This window comes from Bacillus rossius, chromosome 1 (genome assembly GCF_032445375.1).
Source record: "Bacillus rossius redtenbacheri isolate Brsri chromosome 1, Brsri_v3, whole genome shotgun sequence".
Taxonomy (NCBI): domain Eukaryota; kingdom Metazoa; phylum Arthropoda; class Insecta; order Phasmatodea; family Bacillidae; genus Bacillus; species Bacillus rossius.
Genome location: NC_086330.1, coordinates 72,102,848 through 72,120,320, shown reverse-complemented (window position 1 = coordinate 72,120,320; position 17,473 = coordinate 72,102,848). Strand labels below are relative to the sequence as shown.

Here is a 17,473-nt window from a genome sequence, read left to right as displayed (position 1 = left end):
TTTATCCTCGCTGCCGTATGCTCGTGGTTCAAGGGTCGTTTACCCTAACTGGTGTACACTTATGGTTCAAGGCTCGTTTATCCTAGCTGCCGTATGCTCATGGTTCAAGGCTCGTTTATCCTAGGTGCCATATGCTCATGTTTCAAGGTTCGTTTATCCTAGCTGCCGTATGCTCATGGTTCAAGGCTGTTTATCCTAGCTGCCGTATGCTCATAGTTCAAGGCTCGTTTATCCTAGCTGGTGTACGCTCATGGTTCAATGCTCGTTTTGGCAATAGAAAACGGTTTGTCATACTAATTTTTTTCATTACATCCACAGGTAGTACTTTAAGGGAGTGAAAGTAATGGGATTTATATGTGTTCCTTAAAATCACACAACGTGGGTGTTGACAGTTTTCAGGAGATCAGAGGGTAGAAACACTGCATGCCGGCTATGTGATAAGTTTCGTTCAGCACGTGGTGGCTAAGACAGAGAAACTTGTAGAGATCTTGTGGAAAACATCTGGCCGCATACTCACAGCAAAGACTCCTAAAGCCTAACTAGCGATGACAATGTTTTTCTGGTGGATAATACTCAGTGAACGTCGGATACAGGCTCACACTCTGATTTCTAGCGTAGTGACAGCTCAGGAAATTATCTTTTCTCCCGTGGTTAAAAAAAGGTCACACTAGGAAGGGGGAAATAACGTTTACCTCTTATACCCAAGCACACATACACTGGATGGCAAGAAAATACTTGTCTATACCTGTCACACAAGTGTGCAGTGAGAGACTTTTCTCACCGGCTAGCAACATTGTGACTTTTAGAAGAGTCTCTACTCCCCAGAAATGAAAAGTAACTTGTGTTTCTCCACAAAAATTTAAATTAGCTGTGATGTGACAGACACTTTTTTTATTTGAATATAAATAATCCAAAAATTGAATAACCTTTAATTTTTAAATGGTAAAAATTTTCTTACGTAGATTATATTTTTACGATTTACCGCGGGTTCGTAAAGGATAGCCCAATTAAAGATTTTATTACACTACACAGTTTTATTTATTGCCACTACTTATGTCACTTACAAAAATCTTCTGAAATTGGCAAATAATTAATTACACTTAAAGAAATGTCAATTCCCCAGTCACTCGTTCCACACACCTCGCTGGGCCGCACCTCTGGCGCAACTCTCGCCGCAGCACCCCTCGAGGGTCTCCGCAGCGGGACTCCAGCGCCACACTCCGCCGCTGCCGTCACACCCTTCGCCGAGATCCCACTCGACGCCTCGCTCGGAACTTCGCTCGGGACTCCGCCACGCCCGCGACACTATCGCCCGGAAACTCCGCCGCGGGAAAACTCCCGACTCCACTGAACTCACTCACTCCCTTCCCTGGAACCTTCGTCCAAGGACTTCGCCACTCTGCCGCACCCGCGGCACTATCGCCCCGGAAACTCCGCCGCGGGAAAGCTCCCGACTTCACTCTGAACTCCACTGACTCCTGCCCTGATGTCCTCGGGCATATATATAGGCCCCTGCGCAATTCCAGAACTCACGAGAGCGGCCGGGGCCCGTCGCGTCATTTCGAGCCATCCCGACGGCAGAAATCTCGAAAACATGTGTCGGCGGCTTGCGTAACTCCGCAGCTGGCAGGTTTCGGATGTCAAACTAACAGTTACGCGCAGGGGGAGCGGAGGGCTGGAGGGAGATAAAGCGGCGACCCAGGTGCGCACGGCACCTCATGTTACGGCGGCATGTAATACAGCCCAGCTAGCTCTGCACCTGCGCGTGACGTGGCTTTGTTCACGTTCGTAATAATATGTTATTATGTTGTAATGTGATGTGATAAAATAGGTTTTTATGAGATTCCAATCATCTCATTTTTATTATGTTGAGTTCAATATTAGTATTAAGTATTCGTATTCGAGAATAATTTTGGTATTCAAATTCAATTCAAACTAAAAAAACTGATATGTGCATAGGCCTATTTATCAGGGTTCATTCTTTTTCTTTATATCTTTGAGAAATCCTTAAGTTTTCCTTAATTGATTAAGGGTCTTTTTAAGTTCTTAAATTTCACTGAGAACTCTTAAAAAGTCCTTAATAAAGACTAATAGCATGCAAGTAATGGATAAATGTGGGCATTTTATTTTTTCCTTTATTTACGACTTGGCAGCAAACAATGCTTTGTTCATTCACAGTATAATTGGTGAATTTTGAAGGGGGGGGGGGGGGGAACTAATTTTGGATAACAAGGTGTGTTTTACCTTACTTTAAACTGTAATTAGTTAGCCCATTAAATGTAAGGGTTACAAATTTCAGGTAGACTCTATGCTTGGGTTAGATGTATGTTCCAGAGATAATTCTGTACAAAAAGGATTTACAGTCAAACCTCTATCTATCGTTTTTCAGGGGACCAACAAAAAAATTCAGTAGATGCGGACATTCAATAGATGTGGACTTCACTCTAAGAATTTTTAAAAAAATAATATTCCAACCTCAAAATTAGTGTCAGAAATATAGCAGTTACTTGTCTTTAAAGTTAAATCAGTTGAAAAATAAATAAAAATGAAAGTATTTTACTTAATTCATTTTACACTTGCAAAAAAAAAAAACATACACACAATAAATCTACATGGCAATTAGTCTTTTTCAATATCCTGAAGTCTGAAATATGTTTACTCATGTCATCAAATGTAGAGCTGTACTGAAGAAGCCGATTTTGCCAATATTTAGTTGAATCGGCATTTCTGCCGACTTCCGATACGCTTGTTAATTTTCGGCCGATATTACTGAAAAACGAGAGACTGCCATAACCTAAAAATCCACGAGTATCCTTTTCACTTTTCGTAGTAGTACTGCATTCTTTCAGATCGCATTATTTCTTCGCAACATGTGCCAAACGTACATATAAAAATTTAACATCCTTTTTTTCAATAATGTTCTTTAATTTTAATATGTCATAAATAAATACATTACCGTCACGGTAAATATACTTCTCGGTTGTTACGGTAACTGTAGTGCAAATGTGGTAGCTATCGTGCTTCTGTAGTAATTATGATATCGACAAAGAATCTTTAGTTCTTTTTATGGTAATTATCTTAGGATAACAATTGGGTTTGTACTGTAGTTATGGTACATAATCCATATTTCTTCGTAAGGTGTTGTTTATTTGTCTTTTCTTCATATTTACGTTGTCCATTACTTGGCTGCAAATTTAAGGTGATTTTTACTACTGTATACTATCGTTACTGTTTTTATGATGGTTTCTTTCTAAGAAATAGTTATTTCTGCAAAATCTTTATGGTTAAACGATCATCTATTATAATTTATAGTGACGGGACCACATATTTTGTATGATCAATGCGAACAAAACGATAATTCCAACATCGGTACAAGCGAACTTTTTTAACCTTAGTTGTATGGCAATATTGCCGGGACCGTAGAAAGTATACGATAAACACGGACAATCGATACATGCGAGTTTGATAGATAGAGGTTTGACTGTATTTGTAAGAATTGAAAAAAATAACCCAAAATTATTTTTTGTGAATTAACTATCAAACATTGTTATTTCCTTGAGGAATTTGGTTATATTACAAATAGTTTTATACCTCTTGATAGTTATGAAGACGATGATGTAAAGGTATCCTTAAAAACTACTTAATATTTGATTGTACAAGAGGGTAGGAACTATGTTATAAACCCGGCCTAACTGAACTGCAGCATTATCTGCAGAAAAATTAATTTTTATTGCGCACTTTATCCGTAAAGTCATGATGCACTTTTGACTGGTCCCACGAAACAAGATAGATAGAAATATGAAATCTTCGCCCAATAAAAGGGAAACCCTCCAATTTTGCATGCCTATTCTGTGCACCGTCCAATTTAGCGCAAGTTTCGGGCTTTAATTTTGTTTGTTAGCCACAAAAAGCATTCATAACTGCATACTGTACACTGCGAACAGTTAATTCACTTGGCAAATTAGGCAACAAAAGAATGTGTGAGACAAAATTTGGCTCATCTTAGTCAAAAACTTTACTAGCTCAGAATAAAGTTTAGAATTCGAACCATTACTGCTTTCTTTGTAAACTGATAGAAATTTTCTTTTTGTAAGTGGGTCATAATATCCTCTGTATCACAATAATATCCTCCTGCACAAAACTATTCTCTTTTCTCTCTTTAGTGCTTTTAAGGTCTCTTGAGGTAGGTGAGTTTTTCTCAGGTTCTAATCGTATGTAAACAAAAGGCTTGCATCCTGATTCGTACAAATTATGTGAAAAAGGAAAACCAGTGTGTCAATATTGAAATTTAATTTATATCACAAAAGTCAAATACAAATAATGATAAATGATGATTCTATGATTTGGAATTGCTTTCACAATGACATAGTATACTAAGTAAGACTAATAATATATAAAACATTTTCACTGTGTTTTCATATTGACATGTACTTTGCATATGCTTTGCTATTCTCGCAGGCAAGTAAAATAATTATGAAGGTTTAAAAATTATATATATTTAGTATATACTTTTTTTATTAATAATTTTAAATTGTTTTATGGGCTTGTGCTGTGGAGAATATTTTAAAATTAAAACTATTTACTTTTTGTTTCCAATAATTTGGTTAGAATCTAGCAAACATTATCTTCTTTGCTTTCTTCAACAGTTGTTCATCTCTTACTTACTGCTTGCATTTGTTTTAAGCAGTTTAGTATTTCAGTGTTTACTGTAATATGCTATCTAAAGACACGTAGACAATACAGAGGAAATAAAAAGTGCTGAATTCTAAAATATATTTTCTACTTCATGATTTTTTGTTTCATTTAAGAACTATGCATGATTAAGATTAATATTTTATCGTGAATGACTCCATGCTAAGTGTTAAATACCACAGAATGAAGTAGCTCATGACTGTTGGTTGCTGTTAGGTTGGCAAGCTGATCCAGGAGGGGTCGGGCAAGAGCAACCTGAAGAAGGTTACTCTCGAGCTGGGAGGAAAGTCTCCAAACATCATCCTGGGAGACGTTGACTTGGACTACGCTGTCGAGCAGGCCCATTTCGGGCTGTTCTTCAACATGGTGAGCTGCACTTCATGACTGTCATGTCTGTTATGGCTCTCTGCCTCTTGTTTGGAAGGTGCAGCAAACAGTTTTATCAATCATGATCAAGCTCCGTTTTGTCGACACAAGCCTGTCAGTGTGAGAAATGACATCGATATAACTTTTAAGTGGTTGAGTGGATGTTTAACTCACAAATCATACGAGTATCATTTAGCATGTTCATAACTATCAAATGATTTCTTATGTACCCAGAATTTACGAATACCAGTGATTAATGTATTTTTAAAGTGAAACTTCTATGCTGATGGGACTACAATTTTCGAGCATTACGAAAATTCCGATCGCATGAGGGTAATAGTTATGTACGTGGTGGGGGAACCGGTAGAGGAGGAGAGTGCGTCAGCGGTGACACCGCTCCAATGCATGCACTAGCAGTTTGAAGTGGGGAGGAATTGGTACGTAGTGTAGCATGTGATTTGCAAGTTGTAAGGTTCGGTAGGGGAGACGACAGAGGTGAGGTAGAAATGACGCAGCAGTGATGCTACGAGATTCTAATATCGCTGCTTGTGTTTGTCTACTCCTCAGTTTTCATAACGGCTGTGTGCAAATAGTATCATTCATTTTTATGTGAATAGTGTGATTGGAAATGTAAATAATTTATCTCTATCTGTACCTAATAAGTAGAGACGTGATTTTGTCAGTGTTTTTAAACATTAAAAAGCGGTCGGTACTTTAATTCATAATACATACCTGCCAACCCTCCCGCTTTAGGCGGAAGACTCCCGATTTTACACCCTTTCTCCCGCCCTCCCGATTTGTCATTCAATCTCCCGTTTTTTGGTTCTGTTTCTCTTGAAGTTTTTAATGCAATAAATTTATAGAATTAATATGTTTCTACCATTATTCCGTACAATTGTATAGTAACTACGGTTCGTACCATAACGTGTATTTATTTTATTAGCCTAAATGCCCACAATTGTCGGCTAAAGCGTACATCTAAGAAAGAAACGTAGTTATTTACGATAATTATGGGAGCTGTTTTGGTACACGTTCGTCATTGGTGTTTGTTAGCCAACCAGAAAAAAGGTTGCATTTGTTTTCCAAGATGGCGTGTTTTGTCAACATTGTAAACTGTGTTTTCGGTGGTGTTGGTTTGAAATAAAGACGGACTTGATTAATAATGAGTTTATGATACCACTGTTTACATTCGTGCCCAAATTCGCTTCGGTTTGTTAGCCGGCTACGTGTGAATTGTTTGTTCGTCCCCGAACAAATTCGTCTTTGTTCACGTCTGTGCTCACAGACAAAGTGTAGAGGTAGCATAATAGTACAGTCTTCGAATTTATTCAACGGTGTATTCATAAAAATATTATTTTGTGGAAGCAGTTGCGTGATGAGTATTTTGTACGCGTTGTTTAGTTGTAGGCCTACTCCGCAATGGGGATTTAATAGAAATGGCGCTAAGTAAGCCTACAGTGAAGTATCTTGCTGTGTACAAGAAGACCTTTAGTGACGAATTTCCGTGCATTTTGCAATCGAGGAAAGGTGAACATGCTGCATTTTGTTCTTTGTGTCGTGATTTTTCCGTCTCGCATGCCGGAAAGGGCGACATTGTGAAGCATATAAATACGAAGAAACATGCCGTCAATGCTAAATGCATATAGCATCAAATCAGAAATTAGATTTTTTTCGTGACACAAGTCAGAAAGAAGATAGTGTGACAAAAGCAGAGTGTTTGTTAACGTATTTTATTTTGGAGCACAATTTCTCCATTGCTTGAGCTGATCATGCTGGTTTACTCTTTAAAATTTTTTTCAAAATTTACAAAATAAACAAAATTTTCCCGGGCCCCCCGCTTTATTGCGGGGAACAAGTATTTACTCCACTAAAACACCTCCCGCTTTTGGACTAGCCAAAGTTGGCAGGTATGATAATAGTAGGTGGCATGTTTTCAGTGTTTTCAAATTCACGACAAAACATATTTTTAATAATAAAAGACCACAATGTTTTTTACTGTATTATTCATGCTAATAGGCTGAAAGAGCAAAACTTAAAGATCTACAAATATAACACTATAACCTATAACCTATAACAAATTTTAATAAAATCATTAGAAGGCCTACTCACATTCAACAAAGTTAAAAGCACTTAAATGTCTTAAAATATTTGCATTTTAAGACCCGTTTCATGTTACCATAACTGCAGGTAAAATAAAAAAAATCACTGGTGGTGTTTCACTGTAAAATTGAATATATAAATAACTTAGTACAAAAGAGTCAAGTTAAAAACTTCCACTTGGTACAGATACAGTGTTGATTAGCCTCTGTATATCACTGTGTGCTACTTTTCTCAAAGTAAACCTTGCTTAATGAGTCAAGGTTTTCTTGTTTCAAATTGTGGCGTTTATCACCAAGTATATTGTTGTATGAAGGAAAAAACCTCTCACAATCAACATTTGCACAAGGCAACCATACTGTCTTGAGGGCAGCCTTTGCAAAGTGGAAAAAGCAATAAGAACTGCAACTATGTCCACTTTCCCATCTTCAACTAACTGTTTTTTTACCAGTACCTGCAACTGTTTGAAACCCTTCAGTATTGTATGGTCATCAAGTTCTGTGAAAAACAGCACATGTTTCAATTGTTTACACACATCCACAGTTATATTTGTGGATACAATTTCACTAGGATTGAAATCACTAACATCTGTAAAAAATTTGGATGATGGATCACTTGCTTTTAAAGCAAGCAATTTTTTCTGTCCATGAGAAGCAGACGGCTGTCACTTTCCCTTTAGTGACTAGTTTTCCACACTTTCCAAGCTTTTCTGTCATTTTCGGACCCAAATGAACAGATTCAGCAAGTTCCAACACTTGTTATATCTTGCGTATGTCACCATGAAGACCATGACTGCATGGATAGGAAGCTCCTTTCAGCTTTTTAACGAGATCTACATCCTAACAAGCTTCTTTGACAAACACTGCCTCTATGTCAATTCACAAGATTTCTTCTTCAGAAGCTGCCAACATGTACTCAACACCTGCATTACTTGTGCTGACAACTTCTTTGGTTTTCATGAACTCCACAATTGTATAGAGATGGTCAGCTATATAGCACACAGAATTGAACCATGATGACCACCGAGTTATGATTGGCATTGGAAAGAGAGAAATGTTTTGGCCTGGATACTTCTCATCAAGGAATGCTCTGAAAAGATGATTTCGCTTCCTAGTATTCAAGAAAGCAGACTTAACCTTCGATGTAGCATTTTGCAGCTAAGGTAAGTGCTTGGCTAGGACATTTATCACAAGATTCAACTTATTTGGCCAGCACTGAATAATCAGAACTTGGTCTGAAAATAGTTTTTCAGAGTTTAAAAACTTTTGACCATAAATCTTGCAGAATCAGATACTAAAGCCACAACGTCATCATGTTCTACTTCATATTTTTGAAGAGATTGTTAAATTGCTCTGGAACAACTTTTAGAATCTGCCGTTTCAAGGTTGTGAACATCGGCCACAACAACTTCAAGAGAGTCAGTAGCTTCGATAATTTTAAATAAACCCACAAAAATGCACTGTCCCCTTTCATCTGTTGTCTCGTCACAGTACAGATATGCACTTACCCTTCAGTTCTTTCTTCATTGAAGTTACTCTCTCTTCTTGTAGGGCAGGCAGATATATTTCCCGCAAAACCCTCACACAGGGAATATCACCACTTCCTTCAATAAATTCATTAAAGAAATGTTGCAAGTGTTCATTTTCAAGCTTTTCAAGGGTTATGTTAGCACTAAAGAATGTATCTGTGACTCTTTTTCCCAAATGCTCAACTGTCTGTTTCCACTTTTCAGCACTACTGAAACATGTTGCAATTTACGTCTGGAGCTGAGAACTTTTTTTATCACGTTCGCTTACACTACTCACATGTTTAGCTGATTTTAGCTGTTTTTATACTGAATATTTTCTCTCCCATGACACTTGACAATTACAGAATTTACACATTACATTTTTTTTTTGTCTAGGCAATAAAAATCGTCCTTTTTGTACTGAAAAGCCCTGTCTGCTGCACAAACCTTTTGGTTAGGCATTTTCAGCCAACCACCCACCGAATTTCGAAATTAAGGTTAATATCACCGACGCACTTTGAATGTTTTCTTACAGCCGTTACATTTAACGTAGGCCTAGTCAATCATTTCACCGTCGCGTCACATATATTTAATTAAAATACAGTAGAACCCCGATTATCCGTGTTAATGAAGGGGACGAGTGAGTCGGATAATCGAAAATCGCGGTTAGCCGAGTCATGCTTGCCTCAAAGGTCATTAGCCCACAGACAGCCATCTGTGGACATTCGGAGATTACATATATACACATGCTTTGTGTGCGTGTGCGTTGTTGACATAGAAGCGGACTGCTTAGTGCTGGGCAGCAGTGGTTTTTAAGTCTTTCGTGTGCGGAGACGTGGGCACGCGAGTCGTTGTTGCACCGAGGTGTGTGACTAGCCGCCCGCCAGTCCGAGGGCCCAAGACAGCTGATAGCTGCCAAGGTCGCGCATTCTTTTCATCGCCCGTAAGCGACGCTGCCACACTTAGCTCATTGCTATGTTGTCAGTAACACCATCGGGCTGGTTATTGTTTTACAGAACGACTGCCTTCAAAATTATTTTCGAGATAAGATTTTTCATACCAGTGCATTGAGACTTGATTTGATGGTTTTGAAACGGTGTCTCTGTCTCGTATAATTCACGGTGTTTTTATCCCCTTTTATTTATATGAATTTTAAATGTTAGATTTTTTATTTTTAGCTTGCTGAACGTGGAATTAGTGCAAAAACGGCCTATTATGACTTAGTGTTGCAGATGGGTCGGAAATCTTATAACGACCCTAATCTCGGGAACCGTGAGGGGTCGTTATATCTATTCTCCGTTCACTCTTAGCTGAGTTTTGAAATAAACAAACACCGTCGTATCACTGCGCCGCGTCAGCAAGTGATAGGCTGAATTTATCTTGCGTGCCAAGCACTAGTTGCAACACACACACTTCCGTACAGTCGGTGCTCATAAAATAACGGAGAAGTAATATAACAGGAAAATGGTTCTTCTGTCAAGCCTAGTTTTTTTTTTTTTTTAAATTTACGTCTGCTGTGATAAAATTACGCCACTTAATGGTACACCCTCCGACCTTTTCTGTTGAAACCATTCAAACAAACAAGTGTCCAAGCTGCTAAATGTGGATTCTTTCATCGTCTTGCGTTTATTTAATCCACTTGAAGTGTCAGCCTGTGAAGCAAACTGAAGGATTTTTTCGCGATGTTTTATGATGTCGCGCACTGTTGTGTTACCGACATTAAACTCAGTCGCAAGTTTGCAATCGTTTCTCCACTCTGAAATCTTTCTATAATTTTTGTTTTGCTGTCGATGGACAGTACCACTCGCTTTCTTTTCTGTTCATTTGATGACATGATGAAATGTTGCGCTCAACACTTCCGCACAACACAACGGTATAATCCGTAGGAATGCAGATCACTGTTACAATACATAAAATTATCACCACCTTCACGCTTCAACAACGTACACTAATGGAATGGACTGTCTCCATGCGCCGGGTAATCTCTGTGGCACGGCGCCGTACTGCGCGCGGGAGTGTACAGTCCGGTCATGCGGACGTGGAATCGCGCACCAGTGTATAATCTATTCACGTAACACGGAACACAAAAATATTATGTACATACGTATGTATGTACTAGTATTTTTTTAAAAACTTTGTGTATATAAACATAACTGAGTCAAAGTACTTTGATCAACATACATTTTGCAAAGTATTTTAACATTTAGATACATTTAGAATCATTGGTTATATGTAACTAAAAAATTGGACTTGATGGACATAAATCGCGGTTAATCCGCGAATCGGATGATCGAGTCGCGGATAATTGGGGTTCTACTGTACTCCAAAAAACCAGGGGAACGGAGAACAGGTTTTCTTTCTTTTGTCAATATCAAGTCGTGGGCTCTACGGGGGGTAATGAACGTTTTCATTGTCGAGCATGAGCATAAAAGAATATGTAAACACAAACACTAATAAATGTTGATTTTCAAGGTATCGTAAATTTGTAGAAATCGACGTGATGTACCGTACGTACCACCCGCACCTTTTTTAAAAAAATGAGGTTCGAAAAAGTAGGGTGCGGGTGTTACATGGGTCTTGGGCCATTTTTGCACGGTGACAAAATAACGCCGGCGCGACTGGTGGTTGCTGCGATAGAGAAGAGGGGTAGGGGAAAAGGAGGGGAAGGAAGCGGCAGACAGTCAAGGTCACATTCCTTATAGCTAGAGGCACTGGAAAATCATAAAAACGATATAGGCGCGAATAAAAGCGACAAAATGGTTTACTGACGAATAAACGCTACAATCCCGTTTTTAGAAGTAATTATTAAAATTTCAAGTAATATTAAAATTTCCAGTAAATTTTAGGTTTACCTAATATTTTTAAATAAAGCATTTCTTATTATTAAAGGCCTGACCTCATACAATTAAGAACATTCTTTATTGTATGCATCTTCTTACCGCGTTTGAAGATTACCTAATAAACGGTGACGATGGCGAGCCATGTAAACAATCAACACAATCTATGAATCTTGTAAATAACACGAAACACAATTTAAATATGCATAGGCTCGCGCGGAAACTTGGTTAGGTAACGGCAAACGTAACATACGACCCAAACAAATGTAAACGATTAAAGAGACGTTTATTTACGTGCATGAATATTTTCACGGGAAAGAAAGTGAAGAAAACATTCATAGACAAAAGGTGAAAACATTCAAGCGGCCATGTTTGTCAACGCGTGCGTGCGTGCACGATATTAACACAAGCAATCAAATTATTTACTGTTAAATGACAACAACTAAAAGATAAAAATGCATTAATTTAAGTTTACAACATACGCAGCTTATATTTGGCAACTACAAAAAAATACGAAAATCTACTTCAGTAAAATTCGTTAGCACTTTAACGGGAAAAAAAGATGGCAGCAATGTAGCTCTCTGCTTTTGTCGCTCATTTGTTGAACGTACCTAATGTTTTCCTAATTTCCTAACCAGAAAAACAAACTGTAATCTGTGAAACTAAAATATTGCGCTGCTATTCACAATAAAATTAAGGTTATTAAAGTTGGTTTTCTGTATCGCGTTCGCGTGCAATTCAGTTAGAACTTTTTTTTTTTTGGGACGGACAAAATCTGTTACCGTGCATTCACGTCTCACGTGCAGTTAGCAGAGCAATACAAGTCGCACCATTTCTATGTTAGTGACACTAACATACTTATGTGCAAAGCTTGCAACATCCGCATAAACTGGGAGAAGAATTAAAATTAAAGCTATATAAATGCTATATGGCAGAATATAAATGCTACAAACAGCCATTATAAACGCTATTTTCCAGTGCCTCTACTTATAGCGTTGTCACACTGCAGCTTCGCTGGCTTATATAGTCTTTGTTCGCTGGTTACAAACGCGCGCTCCCACGCACTGTCCTATCCTCATTTGCAAAGTACCCAGTGGTTTTACACGTGTGTTGGCTGCAAGTATTGTAATGAATCGTAAAAATTTGTGTTCTTTCACAGTTGTGGAAAAATTAAAAATAATCAGTGAAGCGGAAGAAATCGGTAACCGTGCCGCTGGGCAAATATGATGTCGACGAATCATGTGTGGAGGATTGGAGGAAAAGTAAAGACAAACTGCTTTCGGCCAGTGGCGATAGACGTGCATTCCGTGGTGCGGTAGCAAAGTTTCCGGAGATAGAGGAAAAACTCTACGACTACATACAGCTGTGAGGAAAGTCCGTTCTACATACAGCTGTGAGGAAAGTCCGTTCTTGGCCGACGGCTGTGACATCATGTTATTCTTTTGATAATTTTATTGTCTGTGTGATTTTGTTCGTCACTTTTATTTAAGCCTAAATAAATGCCGTATTTGTGTTAACCTAATTTATATTTTTATGTAGAATATGTCACATTTAGGCACAAGGTTTTTTTTATGCATTTAATAAAAATAGTTTTTATTATGCGTGGCTAGGACTCGCGTGCTTTATCGTTTATTTGTTTGAACGAGGTCATTGCCCAGCGCACGATAATGGACGCGGAAGATTGTAACTGTAAACAGCTGGGAGCTGGCCAAGGTCACGCGCACACAGCGTGTGGTTATCGATCGCGCGCGCCGATGCCACGTTCTACTCGCGCGATGTTGCCACATTGGACATTGCAGTTGCCTGCCTTCTGTACACTTTTAACACAACTGCCGAGGCTGTAATAAGTAGCTTAGTACTTTTTTGTTAATTCTTTACGGTTTGTTACTGTTTGAAAGGAAAAGAAATCATGACTAAATTTTTTTTTTTCCATGCAGATTTGCTATAAAAACATTTTTTCCCACCATGGCATTCTAAAAATAAGGGTGCGGGTCTTACCCGGGGGCAGATGGTACGTGGGTTTATACGGTAAATTCAAAACACATTAATTAATATACAGCTGTGTTAAATAACTATTAAAGCTCTGGTTCGCAACGTAAATCGACGGATATAAACAAATCAGAAATTCAGTCTTTTTGCTTCTCATCTATTGGTACTACTGAACTGATCTTTTTTCTTCAAAATGGCTTCTAGTTTCCACAGGTCGCACAGTGTTTTGTTTTCATAATTTTGTTTGTTGACTCACTGTGTGGTACTTACACGTAAAATTCAGACCAAAATAAAGGTTATTAAATTGTTTCTAATTATAAAAAAAACATGATCTGGAACAACAAACTTCAAAATCGTAATAAATAATTGTAAGTACTTTATTTGCAAACAGCGTTACGCCGAAAATAAACAATGTTATGAGGCGGCGCATATTGATGTTCTTGGCAGAAGTAATAAAGAATCACGGAAAACAAAACTTCTTATCTGTTTTCGCGAAAAGTGATTGATATAGTGCAGTTGTCTGTGAAAGTTATAAATTCGTGTTTTGGTACGAAATTCATGAGTTGGCAGGAAAAATTCGTGCTCGCGAAAAATTCATGTCCCTACTAATAAGCAAGAAGTTTCACTTCTGTAGCGCTTTTTTTTTACTTGCATCGGCATTTTCCGTATAGTATCAATGCATTATTTCCCCACATTGTACAGTAGCATTTCCTGCAATTTACATTGCAACAGCACTACGTTTAATAGCAAACCATTAGAAAAATTTGAAAGTAAATATTGTGAAGTTTATTCACTATATGTTATAGCATTTGGTCACGGCAGTATTGTTTGCCATAGCAAACAACTTCATTTCCAATTTGTGCCACATGCCACGGTAAACCATACGCCTATAACCAAAACTTTGGTAATGTAAGCTTGAAAATTATGTTGAAACTAAGATGGTATCTTTCTGTTTTATATCTCACCCCTTTAAACTTTAATGTTTTTTCCATGAAAACAGTTTTAAATGTGGTTATTACATAAATAAACAGTGGATAATAGAGTCCTTATTAAAATATTTTAATGAACTAAGATAATCAATTTCTGTAAATATTTGTGTATTTGTGCATGTTTGATTATTATGCTTGTTTTACTACAATAGAAATATTTGTGTAACACCCCTCGTGCCCTCTTAAAAGTCCTAGGAAACAGCTGAGCAACAAGCTACAAAATTGACATAAAATTCTAACATCACCAGAGGTGGCACGAGGCGGGGAACAAAACAATTTAGAAACTCCCTACACACAATCCATTTGGGAGTTAGTGGATTAGTAGATCTATATAGGTACTCAATTAAATAAAAACAACAAAATAAGTCATGTGATCTACAGGCTTCCTGGTTTATTTATATGCCTGCTATTTTGATCTTGCTAAAGCTTTTGATACTGTAAACCATTCATTACTATTAGGCAAGTTACATAATTTCGGTCTTAGTGACAATTATATTAATTGGTTTTCTAGCTACCTTAAAAATCGAACTTTTTTTGTATCTATCAACAACTCCAATTCTTCAAATTTTATAGCTAGTTCTGGAGTTCCTCAAGGTGGTACCTTGTCTCCTTTACTTTTTAACATATTTATTGATGACATTACTCAAATTCTGAATCATTCTTCTGGCACTCTATTCGCAGATGATCTAAAAATAAGTAGAAAAATTTTCTCTTTTAATGACTGTTTATTATTACAAACTGACATTAATGAAATTAATAACTGGTGTAAAGCCAATCTTGTGACCCTCAACAAAGGCAAAACAAAAATAATATCCTTTACCAGAAAATACCTTCCTATCAAATACGATTATAAATTGGGCAACACCTTATTCAGAAATCCTCTTCTCTCAAAGATTTAGGTATCATTCTAGATTCTAAATTGTTCTTTCACCAACATGTTCAACATTTAATTTCTAGTTCCCGAAGAACATTAGCTTTAATTAAATATGTCACATGTTATGCTACCAAAACTGATTCTATCCTCTCACTTTATTTAGCATTAATTAGGTCAAAACTAGAATACTGCTCAGTAATTTGGAACAACATCAATATGTGCGATAATATGAAAATTGAAAATATACAGAATAAATTAATAAATATTATTATTCAAAAACAACTTCCTGTACCCAATCTGATATCTCTCTCAAGTCGAAGAGAATTACTTGACTTTATTTTTATTAAAAAATGTTATACTAACAAATTAAACTGTAAATATATACTTGACAACACCGGTTTAAGAGTACCTCCTTTTAACAGTCGTTTAACTTCCACTTTATGTACAGTAAACAGAAATAATTATATTATCTTTAGGCTAATAACCAATTTTAATAAATTTGATAAAGACTTTAATTATTTTCCTTTGTTCCTAATGATAATATGTGTTTTAGTTCTGTATTGTCTAAATTGTAACGTTTGATTTTTGTTTTATTGTCTTTCGTTATGTGTGTTTTGTTTTTATATGTATTATATTGTATTGTTTTGTGTTTTTCATTTATGTTTATTATTGTGAGTGTATATGTATCTAATTGTGTGCCAACCATTAAAGGCTTTGTCTTGTTGGTTGGCATGTTACAATTACAAATAAATAAATAAATAAATAAATAAATTATTTTATGTAGTGCATAACCTTTCTTTTAATAGATTTTACCAGAAAAGATCTAGGCAGATTAACCATCGATCAACAAATTAACATCTTAGCAATCATTAATGAAGAAAATATGAACACCATTTATAGTGCTAGCGAGTCCGGACCGCGAATTTAGCAAAAATTTAACAAGGTTCTAGCCATAGTGAAATGTTTACAAAAATATTTAGAATATATTGCCTTAGTTTTGAATCTTATGCAAAAAAAAAAAACAATATCACCATGTCTGATAAGGGTTGATTCTTCTTGAGTCCTAATTACTGAAGATATAACTTTACATCGTTAACAAAAACTTCTCCCCTGTCCACTGGCACACCAGGATTTGTGAAATTTTGTTGTTTCAGAACTCACGACCAGGTAAAATTTGGCGGGAAGAACAGAATAAATTTTGTTGGGGTTCACTCAATTGACTTTCAATCACGACCATTTGTGGAGGGGTGACTCGCATGACGGGGGTGTTTCTTCAATCGATGGGTATCTCTTGCACCCTGCCGAAGCAGGGTGATGATGACAGATGATTCCACTCATGTTGCGCGATCTCCAGTTGGGACGCGCGACGCGGAGATGTCGCGGAAGCCCAAAGAAAAGAATTTAAAAAAATATACTAAAACGTAGCTATTCGGGTTGGCTGACTAACAGAAGATAAAGAAAAGTTTAGGGAAAAATTCCCTCGGCCGAGACGATTACATCCTATAGCGCAGTAGACGGCAGATCTACACACGATTTATTAGTCGAGGTGCAGCTCGACAGAGACGCCGATATAGTCAGCCCAACAGCCCGCGAATTAATTCCATCATGGCGGCTAGATCGTCTAAAAAAAAAGGAAGCTGGGTCCTGGAAGACCGAAGGGGGGGGGGGGGGGGGGGGGTGATGGCTCAGCGCTGAATGGAGCCGAAGACGTCCGAGGCAAGGTAAAACAAAGGTCTGTTGCTTGGTAAAATCCTCGATAGCCGTCGAGCGCCGCGCGCTCTATGGAGGCGCAGTCGAACTAAGTTTAACTTCGACTCTCAAATCTCGTGCTAGGTGACTTGCAACCAGCATGGTGCTAAAGGGGAGGGGGGGAACAAGTGTGCTCTCTGGCGGCCAAAAAAGAGAGAGAGGGAGAGACTTAAGAACACAGCCACTAGAGTGCGCCGAAAACCAGGGAAAGAGAACTAGGATGAAAAAGGTTTGATAAGAGTGTACAAAAGTATGACAAATATTAAATAAGAATAAAAATGCAAAAAATTATAAAATGAAAATTTAAGCTTAAAATTTAAAATCTGTGCCAAACACACCAATAAACGGCACATTAGTTACCACTGAATTTCCA

At 37.5% G+C, this 17,473-nt stretch overlaps 1 protein-coding gene across 2 annotated transcripts in view; it reads left to right on the top strand.

Annotated features, from left to right (window-relative positions):
- The window catches only part of LOC134537608 (aldehyde dehydrogenase, mitochondrial), a 108,492-nt gene that overhangs the window by 62,385 nt on the left and 28,634 nt on the right, over nucleotides 1-17,473 (top strand). For both annotated transcript variants that reach the window (XM_063378218.1, XM_063378229.1), the window contains exon 6: nucleotides 4,909-5,058. In XM_063378218.1, the coding sequence (XP_063234288.1) occupies nucleotides 4,909-5,058 (150 nt within the window). The remainder of the gene's footprint in view (nucleotides 1-4,908; nucleotides 5,059-17,473) is intronic.